The sequence below is a fragment of the Branchiostoma floridae genome, chromosome 9 (assembly GCF_000003815.2).
Source record: "Branchiostoma floridae strain S238N-H82 chromosome 9, Bfl_VNyyK, whole genome shotgun sequence".
Taxonomy (NCBI): Eukaryota; Metazoa; Chordata; class Leptocardii; order Amphioxiformes; family Branchiostomatidae; genus Branchiostoma; species Branchiostoma floridae.
In genome coordinates, this window is record NC_049987.1 from 8371709 (window position 1) to 8386703 (window position 14995).

The window sequence follows — 14995 nt, forward strand, 5'->3', positions numbered from 1 at the left end:
AACATGATATATTTGTATAGAACAGAAAACGTCATGTAAACAGGAACGTCAGATGTACAGAGGTGGACAATTGAATTACAGCAAAAAACAACAGCTAACATGTTTTGACAGTAAAAAATATCAGCAAAAAATGCCGGTTGAAATGCATCATAAGTCAATTTTGAAAACGTTTACTGTATTCATTTATTTATTCAAATTTGTTCATTTAAGTAAGTATTAATGAGCTATGGCATTAGTTAGAGTGTTGATTTTAGATGACAGCTAGGGGGGCGTTTGAGTGACAAGTACACAGTAGCACAGTCAGTAGGACCTTCTGCAAGGCTACTTCACAAGTTCAGACTTGTTACCCGAAGGTCTCGTGCTTGTTGTCAGCATTGTCGTTTTCTGAGTGATAACAGTGAAGAATAGCGGCAGATCGCTGTACGTTTGCATGCTAGTAGCCAGGATTTTACTTGGCGAGACTAGCGCCCATGAGGGTCCAGGGCTATGCACTTTTCGTTACACCATGCACTGTATTCTCTTACTGTTATGGAAAAATGTTTGCGGTGGTTTTGAATTCGCGGCAAAGCGGCCGCAGCGAAAGCCGCGAATATCAAACCACCGCGAAAGTTTCTGCATTTACAGTGCCTGGCAATGATTTATCTTGGCGACGCCTCCGGGTGAAGGTTCTAGGCCTCTCCTCTTTGAATTCAAAAGGAAGATTGAGCAAAAATGAGACTGAAAAATTGATAAGGACAATAAATTTATTTTCTGAAGTGAGCATCATGTAAATAAAGCTGTGTTGGTTATGTATGAAGCAAGGAGGTTAAAAAAAACCTCCTTGTATGAAGCAAACAAATCACTTCACTTGCTGCGTGAATGCCAGCTACATTTTAGTGGATTTTAAGGACCATCGATCATCAGGTTAGTGATTTCTATTTTTCAATCCAATTTGACAAAAACTGGATATAAATTGTCATTAGTCATGAATTGTGATGTTCACATTTTGCTATTCTATTTATTCATTTCATTGTGAAATTTATGTACAATCTTACAAAGACTTCAATTAAGTAATCATAATGTAGTAATAGATTGTACATATGCCAAGGCCTTAAGCTCCTCAGTATTTGACAAATGTACTATTTGTCTTTTCTGACTGTTCCACTACCCATACAACATTACCCATGTGATAGGTGCCATTGCCCATGTGATAGGTGCCGTTGCCCATGTGACGTACCAGAACCCATGTGTACATAGACTGTACAGAGCCTGTACTGCATGTAGTTAACGTTACCCATGTAATTCTTCTAATATATCTTATCACTCCATATGCAATAGTAGAGACTGCATAGACACTAGTCTTAGTTTCTTGGTATATTTTAGAATGAAGAAAAAAAAAGCTTAAAAAATACTTTAATTTGTATGTTAATCTCCAAATCTCTAGTGATATTAGTTATTACTGTGTAATGTTCTCTCTTGCAAATGTGGGATAGGTCCAAGTAAAAAGCTTGGAATTTGAAGCATTTGCCATTGTGTTAATTAATGTTACACCGATACCGTCTAATTTAATGAAATATGGCACAAATATTGTCATGTTGTAAATGTTAGTCCACCAAGATATGCAAGGTCTCACATGGGTGACATGACATTGTAAATGGTTATAATACTTGAATTATGATTAAATGTTAGCGAAGATCAATGCCACCTAGGCCTATAGCCTAAAATGGATTTCCATGTTGACGGTTCCATGACTGTTCCCCTTGCTACTGCAGACAAAAATGTTGAAGTCATTTCTAACATCCATTAGGACCAGAGGTGCCCTTGCCGTCATGGGGTGGCAGTGGTGGGTCTGGGTCACACTCAACTGTGGGGAAACAGATTGTCGTCAACACAAAGGCTTTAAATATTTCTAGTGGACTTTAACTCCCTAAAAATGCATAGTTGTCCTGTTGTGACAGAAAAGAAGACAAGTAACGATTGAAATCATTGAACAACTTGGCAGCATTTGCCTCGATCTGGTTATGTACCCGGTTTGTTTGGTTGTGAATATCAGCAATGGAAAGACATTTAGTTCGTGATTTTGTCCTGGCTTAGCCTCCATAGCAGGCTCTTTAGGCCTTTTCGTTGTTTTGTTTTTCTCACGATACACTTTTGCTGGCAATTTCTCTTTGTACTCGGTCTTCAGCACAAACGGTGTTAGGAGCAAAAACAAAATGAAAAAAGTTCCAGAGAGCCTGCGAGCCGGCTATGGAGGCTATACCTTGCGCACACATGTAAATTGGACTGTGATGACAATACCTGCTTTCATGGCCATACTGTCATGACCGTCCTCTGCAGTTGTCTCAGGTTTAGCCTCTCTGCCCCTGCGATTGGGAAGGAGGATCTTCTCCAGCTCCAGGAAGGGAGCCTCCGCCATCATGGAGGCAGCAAAACCACACAAGAGAGACATGAAGGAGAAACTCACAAACATGAACCACTGCGGGAAGAAAAGGCATGATGAGACAAGGTTGGATATACTGGTAATCTTACAGTTCAGAAGTGGATTCATACATGGCTTTGAAAGAAATGGGTCCACCTGTGTCCAGAGAAAAGAAAATTGGGTTACCAAACTATAGGTAGGTTTTCTTGTATGGCATGGAGTGCACTGAGGTACTGCAGTCACACCTAACGCCATGCAAGCAAATCAGACTGCTTTTATTTCTGTCTGTTAGTCTTGACAAGTGTCTTACCCAGGTGAGGGATGAGTACAACCGTGGGCCCCTGTAAGCCATGTAGTAGGCCTGTATGATCATGGGATGTATGATGTACGCCGTGTAGGTCAGGCGACTTAACGGCAGCCAGCCACTCCACGACAGGAACTCTGTGATGATACCTGCCAGAGACCACAATTATATTAAAGACCAAGGCTGTACTATGATTTATATGTAAAAACATCCCATGAATACTAACGTAAACTACCAGACTTCAGTCTGGTCCCAACCATGGCACATCAGCGGAGACAGGTTAAGACAGTTTAGCAAGTATAGGAGTTACTCTTCAAAACAGTTTTGAAATGCAATATTCATTAGCAGCTAATGCATATTGTGTCTCAGTCTCTCACTCAGATACAGAGTCACTCAGATATCAGACATTGACTCAGATACAACTTGTACAGTTCTACAGAGCATATACTGGTTTCCTCGACTACCAGCTAAAATTTACAATTGTTAGTCATATTTTTAAACACACAACGATCAAAAGCTCTGGGGAAGACATTTTAAAGTCATGCTTCTAGCAGCCCTTCTACAAGTGACGGTCCTAGAAGCATAATGGTCAACACCTCGAAGTCAGGAATATCTAGGGAACACCGTAATCCTGCTAGACTTGATGATTTGCAGACTGATAGCTCTTTATTACCATGGTGTTGCGGTTTGGATGACTGGTTTCAACAGTGACAGGTAATTCTGAGCTCCCATTGGATTGAGTTGATTGTGATAAATTTCGTAGTTCTTGGATTGGGAATTTTTTTCTCAGGTTAGACGTCTATTACCAAAAGCTCTTGTGGAGGAGGCCCTATCAGCCCCTGGCAGCTTGATTGATGTAACATAAGCTAATCTACCTCCGTATCCCACACAGCATGCGTACACAACCCAAGCAACTCCTGCAGCAAACAAACTTCTTTCAAAGGCTTTCCAGGCGGGATGGCCGAGAAGGTTGGCTTCGGGAGCACCGAATGGGGTGAAAAAGGCCACCAGAGCGCAGGTAGTACCAACAATCCAACCCAGCAACATCAACCCCTGCAATACAGAGAGGTTCATGTTACCACAAACATCTATAGAGAAATTACTGCAGCAAAGCAAATTATACTTATAAGTGTGCAATAACAAACTGGCTGTGCATATTCTTGAGCAGTGACTATGTATGTTATGATATTACATGTATATAGATACATAGCACATACATACCACCTTAACACGTTTCTAAGCATCCTTATCAGAGTCTGTGTCGATGGGGATCTCCACGACTAGAATCGGTGATTCGAATTCTGCCATATCTCAATATCTGACATATACTGATAATATTGTAGTATATAATTTCTTCCAACACAAAAGTATACACGGATCAAATTTTGATATGTGTATACAGTTGTACTAGGATTCCTACCAACATATTTGAGCTTCATCGATATGTACATTTTGTATCATGCAAGTAACAAAGCTTACAGTTGTTATACATGCATGTCGGTGTAAATAAGTCAACTTTGACTTTATTTAGGTTACGACATGAACAATACATTGTGGGCACTAGACAGCAGGCTATGTCAACTTAGTCTACGCTATTTTTTATGTATAACTGTACCCTTGTATTAGGAGTGTCCGGGACTTTCCTGTTGGTCCTGAAGAGCAGGTAGCCCAGCAGTATGCCGATGAGGTATGGAGCCATCCTGGTGAACGACCATCGGTAGGTCGTGTAACTGTAGCTTTCTCCATTCACACTACAGAAAAAGAAGCACATAATCATGAATTTTCATCTTATCGAACAGTAATCTGAAAGAGGAAAAAATATATGTAAATATCTATAAAGAAAGAGAGACCGAGACAGTTATGCATATTTAAGATGCTACTTCAAGTATCCAAACTACTTACTTGACCAGGAAATGGTACAAAATTCCATTTAGAAGCCAACTGGATCCGATCAAAAAACAGGCAACTGCGACTCCAACTTTTGGGTACCTATACATGTAAAGGGCAGAAGAAAAGCTCGTAAAGATCACGCTTTCAGAAATCAGTACTAATGTAGCAGACATTTCTGTGGAATCTAAGAAATATTCGGCGTTATCGGTGTTATGTTGTTTTCATTTAAACGTTACGTAAATAACAAGCCATAAGCCTGCCAAGGAGTTAGGTAGTGAAAAGTGCAGTCTAAGCAATTTTTCACATTGGGTCACTAACCTGTAAAGCACTACGAGTAGCCCTGTAAGTGTTACGTACAGCTGCATGTCCGCACCAAGGTACCAGCCATGAGTAAAACACTGTTAAATGGGAAAACAGTGATTGTTAGATTTTTTATAATGTAAACGTCGGAGATGCCTTCCATAATCAAGGGCTATTAAAAAATGCAAATCAAAACTCTCTGCCCCAAAAAGCTAGATCTACCACTCAAGCATCGCGACCATAGCATATCCACAGCACGAGATATCAAAACCAGAAATTCCGCTGCAGTACCGGTACCTTAGAAAGTTGCTAGGGGGCATTCTCATCATGTTTTCCCCACCTTAGACCCACCTACCAAATATCATATGGATCCATCCACAATTTCCTGACAAATCAACGGCACTAAATAACTTTCTTGGCAAAGTAATTATTTGACCTCACCCTTTGTCCGACAAAGTTGTTGATGTACAGCAGATTCGCCCACCAGTACTTCTCACAGTTTTGCACAAAGTCCATGGTGAAGTTATCACGGATAGCCCACCATGGCCCAGACCCCATGTACGCAATCAGGCACGTGAAAATCATGATCAGGAGGGCCAACACTGGTGTCAACCTGGGCATACCAACCAACACATGGACTTTAGTACTGAATGCTTATACCCCTATGTGTCTTGCGTGTGGTCAACATCGAAAGAGACCCAACGCAAGATAAGGCACATAGACCATAGTCTGCCCATATAAACTGTGCTACCGGAACTAAGACTTGTAGACCATAGTCTTTCCATGTAAACTGTCCTACCTGAAATAACGGTGTAAGGCGTGTAGACCGTAGCTATAGTCTCTCGATGTAAACTGTCCTATCTGAAATAACGGTGTAAGACGTGTAGACCATAGTCTCTCCATGTAAAATGTCATACCTGAAATAACGGTGTAAGACGTGTAGACCATAGTCTCTCCATGTAAACTAACCTACCTGAAATAACGGTGTAAGACGTGTAGACCGTAGTCTCTCCATGTAAACTGTCTTACCTGAAATAACGGTGTAAGACGTGTAGACCATGGTCTCCCCATGTAAACTGTCCTACCTGAAATAACGGTGTAAGACGTGTAGACCATAGTCTCCCCATGTAAACTGTCTTACCTGAAATAACGGTGTAAGACGTGTAGACCATAGTCTCTCCATGTAAACTGTCCTACATGAAATAACGGTGTAAGACGTGTAGACCGTAGTCTCTCCATGTAAACTGTCCTACCTGAAATAACAGTGTAAGACGTGTAGACCATAGTCTCTCCATGTAAACTGTCCTACCTGAAATAACGGTGTAAGACGTGTAGACCATAGTCTCTCCATGTAAACTGTCCACCCGTCTTCTTCATCTGCTTCATGAAGAGATACGTCACCAACAAACCACTGGAAGATGATATTTGAAATATTTTCAAATACAATTCAATCTCCACAATTTCATCGTTGACATCTATCACTCTTCGTCAATGTCACTACATTGACACTGAAGAAGAGTGATGGATGTCACTCGAAACGTCCCGAAGTAAATCCGTTTTAATCCAGTTGTAGAGATTGAATTGTATTTGAATATTGTTTACCTGGATGTCTAACCATCATAAATGGATGAAAAGTATGTTTTGAAGCTAAGCACGAAGTCTATAGACATGCATAAATCATTGATATAGTCCCATTGCCATTGCAGAGATAGGAGCATAATGATTTTGCTATTGTAGTGCAATCAAAAAGTACTTTCTAGATTTATATTGAAATAAAAGACAAACATCACACGTGTAGGTGCAATTATAGAGCCCTGAATGTTCCATGTGGTCAGTCAACGTGACATTGATGAAATTGTATGCTAGGTTTCATGTTCGTTTGTGCAAAAGAACTCATGATGGCCTACGTGATATATTGAGAGTTATTTGGAGACTAAGGTTAGAGGCTCGCGTATACGTACCTGAGCAGAAGGAATGTGTCGACTGCCATGTCATAGTTACCGCGGATGATCAAGAACCACCACTGCTTTCCATCTTCCGTTTTTTCAACCTTGTTAGCTGTAATCAATAACTATTAATGGTTTAATGTTTTTCAAAACCTATAACTAGTGCAATGAATCGAAGGCAGCTGAGAAAATTGTTTTCTACAAACCGTTTCAGATACAAGATAATTCGAATTCACTTACAGCTAGATATGTAAAGGTTATCGGTAGAAATTAGTTCTATGCTGTTTAACCATCTACTGCCACGCCGAGTGCCTGTTGCCTGTGGAAGCAGGGCCAGATGACTTAGGCCGAAGGGCCGGCTACATAGATACAGAGAGAACGAAACACGTATAGATCACTTGTTCTTGAAAGTCAATTGACATTGATACTTGCCTGTGTCGATGGGGGGAAAGCCATATACGTGGCCATAGATGATCCACAGTGCGCTGATAACCCGAATGCCGTGAAGCGCCGGAAGTTGTCCGGGGTGCTGGTACGTGTTGAACACCTTCTTCGTGTTGGAGTACACCGAACAGGACAGACAGAACCGGCCAACTCGTGCTGTCAGATGGACAAACAACGGGGCAAGCAATTGAGAGTTTTATTCCGCGATAAAAGAACGCTTTCTGTTCATAAAGAATACATCAAGGTGAAAGTACTTGCATCAATATCAGGCTTTGGGTCACTTCAATTGCACTCATATGGAAAGCTTGTTGGCAAGTGCTTTACTTTGTGTACGGTAATAGCGCCAACGCCTTTATAAGATAATTACAGTCACGATTAAACTGCCTTTCATAGACACTTACAGGTGGTAAATGGTTTTCGCTCCTCCTCAGGAAACCGGATGGTGATGAATAACTCATAAGATGTGCTGACTGCAAGAACGCAGAGGATGATGGCGATAACAGTCCTGTGGCACAAGGTAAGCTTGACATTGTTAAACGTTGTCACATATTAGTGATGATTTTTCTTGTAGTAAAACCAGTCACTGTAATATTGGCGAGTCTACATGCATAGAGTCCGCGGTTTTTAAGTTCGCCTATGAAAAGTCGTCGACAGTATCTAAAAAAGACTAAGTCTTATAGGGCCTTCACACTGAAACCGAATCAGCAGGAATCAAGCAGAACCAGGCGGATTGAATTATTTGCAAAATTCGTGCCACATTCGTGGCCATTCGGGTGGGAATTCCAAAAGGGCCTTAAATCCCCTTCGCACGAGAAGGAATGAGCCAGAATGCCGCCAGAATGAAAATTCTTTTCTATTCCTGTGCATTCGTAGTGTATTCTATAGACATTCCGACTACATTCCAGATATTCTTTCAGACACATTCGGGCAGGATTCGAGATGGCCTGCCGTTTATAGTCATCAAGTCAATCACGTTTTCCATGGTACTTCAGTCATTATTTCATTTGATGTTTGTATAGTCCTGATCTTACATATATATATACTAGTATCAGAGACTGCAATATGACTTCCCAAGCAAAGCGTATCTTGCGCACTGGGGGTATTTCAGCGAAGTCTTTGTCGCAGTAAGGGCGACATTAGCTGAAGTATGAGTAAGCTGGTAATGTTAACTCACAGCGCAACAATCGCTCCAGTTGAGTATGTGGCGTAAGTCTCCTCCCTCTGACAGTACACGTTAACCGGAAGCCAGGATGGCATCGGCTTCACTCCGAGAAAGCCTTAAGAAGAGAGTAATTAGAAATAAGCAAACCAAGATTATGGTGCACTGTGTCCACCTTGTATCTATCTATGAATCTATGAAATAACTTTTTATGACCAATTTATTTCTTGTTCTCACCCTCACATCAGTTTGAGGTTTCCATGGAATGTCATGCATATATTCAAATTAACATGGCCTAATTGTTAAAACAACGTAACTTGGCTTTTCCATGTGCTTAAAATCTTACACGATCACAACCATCATATGACAACTGGGCAGTTGTACATCAAACGTTACAACGAAGTTTTCAAAGATCACTTGTTCACTCACATAGCTGGTTACAATACTAACATACCTGTTTCTGTGAGGTCTTGTACTTCGGATTCACTGCAAGATTTAGGAACGCAGACACCTTGTCTGAAGTTTGCATCACTATCATATAGATTCTGGGGGGAAAGGGGATCATTTGGCTTCATAAATGTGCTTGTATCTACCTGCCGTTTGACAAGACAGACGTTATCATCACCTTATGCTACAACTACAGCTAAAAAATCGATTCAGTTGGTCTTCCTTTATATGTTGCGTTCGCCGTACGTAATGCCCTTACCAGTTCTGCGGCCTCCGGTGTTTTTGCCCACGACACAAGGCAGTACATGGCCTGGATATCTTCCGGCCTGTCCACAGCGTTGTTAGCATCCTCTGTGCACTCTTTGTAGTTTCCGATGTCCAACCAGTTGCCTTCGAATACTCCCGAAGGTGTCAGTTTCCCTGTGCTGTCCAGCACTGGGATGGGTTAGGGGTACAGACGGTCAGTGAACGGATAAAGGGTCAGATTCTGTGTAAAATTTGGCTTAATTCAATTACCCGCCACCATAGTCGTCGAAGGATTCAAATTATAATTAGTATGACGTCAATCAAAAGCCCGTATGCAACATTGTACGTTACAAGGAGGGTTGAAGTGGTATATCATAGCATTTTTGCTGTCATTGTGCAAATAATGAAATAATCTGCATAATCAATGTTTAGCAATGTTCGCAATAGCATGCAAAATGTACGACTATGTATGACTAAAAACAACAAAACAAACAAAGCGTAAAACTATTTGTTATTTCTTTGGATGAAATTCTTTCAGCACTCAGTAAAATAGCTTGAACGCAGCGACGCCGCAAACGCGCCTCAGCGTCAGTGAGATACACGCTGCACTACAATTTATCATACTTGTGATATAAAATCAAACTTGTACTCACTAAATTGGGCGTAAGACTTGGCCAGTGTAGTATCATTATGCACGATGTAGGTATGGCTGTAACACGCCTGGCTGATCTGGCCAGTGGACAAAAGGTTTAGCGTACTTGTCCAGTTGATCGGTTTATTCTTCTCCAGTTCTGCGAAGTAGCCTGGAAAGTCATCCACAATTGCAGGAAAGTCATCCGTATGCACACTTGCTGCAGTAGTTTGTGGACAGCCGCACAGCGACAGCACGGCTAGAAGCATAAGTCCTGCTGTACCCTTCATCTCGCTGTCCGCTCGGGTACAGTCAGTTCGACGAACGATGTGTGCTGTAAGAAATGTTGAGTCACTCTGAATTAAACTGGTGGATGACAAAAGGTCAAGTTACGCGCGTACAGTTTGGGAGTTATCCTTCAAAGTATTTTCTGTTAAATCCCTGTCAACCCATGGCAAGATGTGCCTAGCATATAGAATTAACTAGGGAAACACAGATAGACAGACATTCTGACAAAAATATCAAAATAACATGCAAATTTGGCGTTCCTTGTTCAGTTATCCTCCTTAGAAGATTTTGACATAAACGCCATGCATTTCCAGAGCAACCTGCTAGGGGGTCCAAACTTACACCACTTACGTCAGAAACTATCTGCCACCAAAGAAAATCAAGACCATAGCACATCCAGGTAAAAAGATACAAAAAAACGGAATTTCTGCTGCAATACCAATGTCACATACCAGAGGGCCCAAAATAATCTTGACCTTGGTCTTCGTAACAACTACCCACATACCAAATATCATTGTAATCCACCCAGAGATTCTGTTATGCTGACTACAGAAATCTAGAAATGGCCTTCAATCTTATTCCAGTCAACTTGGGAGCGGGTACTCTAACATTAACTGTTTGATGAGTAACTCATTTTTGTTGTTTCTTTGTCTCGAGCCTAAACGTTTCATACTCTTTTGTGGATGATGCAATGTAGCTGACGCCATCACTGTAAATATTGTGGCAGTCGTTCATGTATTGAGGTCACCTGAGTTGTGCTGAATGGCGCAGCAGCTCCAGACCCTTGCGATTTAGCCCCGCCTATTGTAAGCTACTCGCATTTCAGCCCCTGGCTACCAAGACAGAGTAGCCGGCCCAACCAATAACCTAAGAACAAATATTTTTTGTGAGTTTCCCCACAAAAGACCTTCATCAAGACCACGTGATTGTTCACCTCTCATTGACCCAAACTATGTACTACGTGACTATCGAATACATTTGGCAATTTGCTCGCTAGTAAGGTCAACGACATCGGTCGGTTGAAAAATTCTGGCTCTAGTTTCCTTTACTATTAGAGTAACATGGAGAAGTTGGGGCTGTGTGTGTTGGACTTCCATGCTTTGGGTCCACAGTAGCGTATAGATGGATCCTCTGAAGGACTCTTGCTTGTTACCTGAATGTACCTCGCTTGTCGTCTATATTGCCGTTGTGTGAGTGATGTGGAGAAGAAATGCCGGTAGTTTTGCATGGCTTACCTTTCGGCAATGGTGTCTTCTCCGGCCACTCTCCGCTTTGGGGCACCCAGAAAAGAGAACGTCCCGCGTTGCGCTTGAATTTTATGGTCTCATTCATGTATTACTCCGAACGGGCCATCTAAAGAGTGCCCCCCCCCCAAAAATAGACGGCTGCATATATATATAGAAGCGAGTTTTAAGCGATGAGAAATTCCCTTTTTACCCAGTCCAAATGGTTGCAAAAGATAGATTGGTTAACTTTAGTTTGTAACTGAGGAAATGGGCTGGCACAGTTTGGCATCCACGCGCTGGGTCGGAGGTACACAGTCCTGGGCTGTGAGTGGTGCGGTTGTACACGAACAAAGAACGTATGACATGTTTATTTTTCGTAGGCAATCTTATTTTATGATATAGGGTAAATGTGCTCAACATAGAATGAATAATAGATTCATGATATGTTCAAATTTCCTGTTTCGAGAAGCATAACTCAAAATGCAGCTGGGCGATTTCTACGATATTTGGCAGGTGTGTAGCGGTTGTGTAAAGGATTGTCATGTGCGAGAATGGTTTAGCTAGCTTTTACCTATGGTGCTGTATCGGGATTTGTATGTAATTGCGTTTGTCTGTTAACACGATAACTCGAGATGTTCTACATGGATGCTAATGATATTTTGTTGATAGGTAGGGGACACAGAAAGGAAGGTCAAGTTCGATAATGGGCCTCCTGGCGACTTGTTTTGGTACTGCAAGTGAGCGTCAAAGCTTGCGCCTAAATTTTCCAGAAGTGCCATGTTCATGATTTTTAAGTGGTGGATAGCTGTTGGGACTAGGAGTGAATGGTGTAATTTTGGGCCCCCTAGCAGCTTGTTTGGAACTGCAGTGGGTCTTATAGTTCGTAACTTTTAAGAAGGATAACTGCAGAGGGGATTGATGGATATTCTTTGCTCTTGGTAGGTAGGTACTTAGGGTGATTATCAACATAATGAGATGCTAATTATGTAAACCGCGATCTACTTAATATAATTACTTTAACTTATACTGGAGAAGAATATCCCTTACAAAAGTGTCACCCTAGCCTGATCTCCTTCCCCTAAAAGGGCCAGTCACAGCAAATTAACCCCCTGCCCTCAGCCTCCTGGCCTCAGCAGGGAGATGACCCCTCAACTCAAAGACAAATCAAAGGTGGAGCAGAACTAATCGCCATGGCAGACCGTGGCAGGGATGTCAGTTCCCAGTAATTGGAGATGCCTTGAATTTACAAGTTTGGATCTTTGGTAACCTAAATGCTGTTCATAGAATTTAGTTTTGAATAGCTAATGGTGAGCATGACATAACTTTGAGACAATCAAATGTAAGGAACTTATTCCTATGTACTAAATAGAGGATTGCTTCTGTTACCAATCTAATCAGAGATGTGATTAACAGATTAGCCTGATGATGCACATGTCATTGACCTGTTAATTGTTTGCAGTGGAGAGAAGCATGAACAAGTGTCTTTAGGCTCCGAGGTTTATATTCAAACCAAGTAAGCTCATTAGAAGTCTTTCTGCTTGGAGCAAAATATATTTCTGGTGACATTATAATATGAGCCAGTGGTCAAGTGGCATTTTCAGTCAAGGCTGGGAAGATTAGCAGTGTTAATAGGCAATCAAACAGTCCTTCATTCTGATCATTATTATCCATGCTATGATATTGGTAGCACATTTGTTGTTAGTAGCTTAAAGAGCATGACACTAGTACTTTTTTTAGAGTCCAAATACCCAGGTCTAACAGTCAGTCAGTCAATTAGTCGACACCGGACATCAACTCGGGAAGCTTGCTGGACCCTTATAACAGTGATCCATTCATTATACTCCAAAAAGGCTCTGAGTGTCTAGAGATTATTTTATGTTTGCGCATAGAGAAATGTCTCGGTACCAGAGTGATGCATGCTAGTTCTAAGAGCTTGGCCAAGTTTTATAGCAGATGAGAGTAGTTACACAGAGAAATATCTGACCATCTATTACTTCAAGCCATACCAGAACTTCAAATGAAGAAGGTGAATCCTCGGGGGGGGGGGGGGGGTCATATACCGCCATGGCTACTGTCCAACTTCTATGAAGAGCTTGCTCCTGCAATGTGCAATATCTACAATGCATGCTTACAACATTCCCTTACAATGGACAGAAGAACTGGTAGTGCCAGTACCGAAGGTGACCAGGCCCAAAGGTCTTGAAGATTTCAGGTGCATTTCCCTAACGAGCTATCTGGGTAAGGTGTACGAGGTGTTTCTCCGGGACTTATTGCTACAGGACACAAATCACCTGATTCATGACTCTCAGCATGGTTTCAGAAAGTCTTCTGCACTCATCCAGACAACGCAATCCTGGTTTGATGCGGTTAACAGTTCTCCTAATGCAAGTGAGCATCACTTAGAACTAAATAGGTTGGTATCGTAGGGTAGAGTGACAGCAATTAGTTAATGTGCCTAGCAACCGCCGGGTCCTCTCAGTTCTGTGATATCCTTTGTCAGCTGGCCGAAGAAGGCTTGCACTGGGAGATCGAATAAACACGATATTTCGCTGTTACTCTGTTTTATAATGTTTTTACAGCGCTTTTCTATAGTGTCATTTTTAATGACACAGTCTTGTGAACACGTTTTTTTGCTATTGCTCTGTTTTATTAAGTTTTTACTGCGCTTTTCTATAACTTTGTCATTCTAAAGACACAGTCTTCTGAACACGTATTTTTGCTATTACTGTGTTTTATAAAGTTTTTACAGCGCTTTTCTATGTGTCATTCTAAAGACACATTTACTTAACAGACATATACATGTATGGATATCTATAGGTATGAATAAGTCAACATATTGAGTATAGTATGTCCTTTACACTATTGGTTCTACAGTATAAGCATTTGTGGATATATTTTCCTATAACATAAACACACAGTACTGGTGCTGGTGTTCCTGCAATGAAACCCTCCCAGAGGGTCAGCCAGCCAGCAGACAGGCCGACCTGGGGTCACTGGTAGGGTTGGAGCAATTACTATGCCTGTCAATCAGCTATTTTGTCTTTGCGGGGCTATGGATGGGGGGATCTGAGTAGCCTGGCGTGATAGCCAGCCAGGTAGACTGTGTAAAATACCTCTGACTTAACTCGCGATTGCAAAACTTTACTTACTATTTTCATGAGATGGACACAAACATTCACCAAGGTAGGGCCGTAACAATCCTTACGTATGACCCTTAGATAACCCTTAGATGACCTATTATCTAATACATAGGCCAGTCACTCAAAGTTTGTTCATTATTTCTTTTTTTACGAAAAGACTGCAATGTACATTTTGTAGAGTGATATCTTATCTAAAACTAAAGACCTAGCCTAACCTAGCCTAACTAAAGACCTTACATCCAGCTTTGCTATATTAACATCTCGTATTAAGCTGTATTTGGTGCTTAGCTGGCCCATTATAGCCATAATTACATACATTAATCATTGAGAAACAACGACCTTCGATAAAAAATGTTTATTTGGCGAATATGTGTGTTCGAGGAACTCTAGTTGTGAATGCGCCCATGCAAAACACGTCTTATAACATAGAAGTCTATGGGAAGAAAACAACTCATGCATGAGACTTATAGCGTCCTTATACTGTGTGTGTAACACTATAAAATGCTTTCAACCCTGAGGCGTCGCCAAGATAAATCATTAACTGCTTCTTATTCGCCACCCAATTTTCTGTTGTTG

The 14995-nt window shown here is 41.4% G+C and overlaps 1 protein-coding gene across 1 annotated transcript; it reads right to left on the minus strand.

The window, feature by feature from the left end:
* Window positions 1–725: 725 nt before the first annotated feature.
* On the minus strand, window positions 726–11402 carry LOC118423178 (nose resistant to fluoxetine protein 6-like). Its single transcript, XM_035831209.1, has 17 exons — window positions 11289–11402; window positions 9788–10099; window positions 9148–9323; window positions 8896–8986; window positions 8457–8559; window positions 7684–7787; window positions 7271–7438; window positions 6854–6950; window positions 6202–6303; window positions 5334–5505; window positions 4911–4990; window positions 4605–4691; window positions 4318–4453; window positions 3578–3755; window positions 2709–2851; window positions 2278–2455; window positions 726–1843 (listed from the first exon to the last, which is right to left on the minus strand). The coding sequence occupies exons 1-17, from the start codon at window positions 11383–11385 to the stop codon at window positions 1773–1775; spliced, it is 2295 nt and encodes a 764-aa protein (XP_035687102.1). The 5' UTR covers window positions 11386–11402; the 3' UTR covers window positions 726–1772.
* Between the last annotated feature and the right edge of the window lie 3593 nt (window positions 11403–14995).

What these genes read in the sequence shown, in the direction of transcription:
- LOC118423178 (XM_035831209.1), bottom strand. Translation starts at nt 11,385, where the DNA reads ATGAATGAGACCATAAAATTCAAGCGCAACGCGGGACGTTCTCTTTTC. An exon ending in ACAAGACCTCACAGAAACAG is followed by an intron (nt 8,560 to 8,895) that starts GTATGTTAGTAT and finishes TCTCTTCTTAAG; the next exon opens with GCTTTCTCGGAGTGAAGCCG. An exon ending in GTCTTACACCGTTATTTCAG is followed by an intron (nt 5,506 to 6,201) that starts GTAGGACAGTTT and finishes TGGTATGCCCAG; the next exon opens with GTTGACACCAGTGTTGGCCC.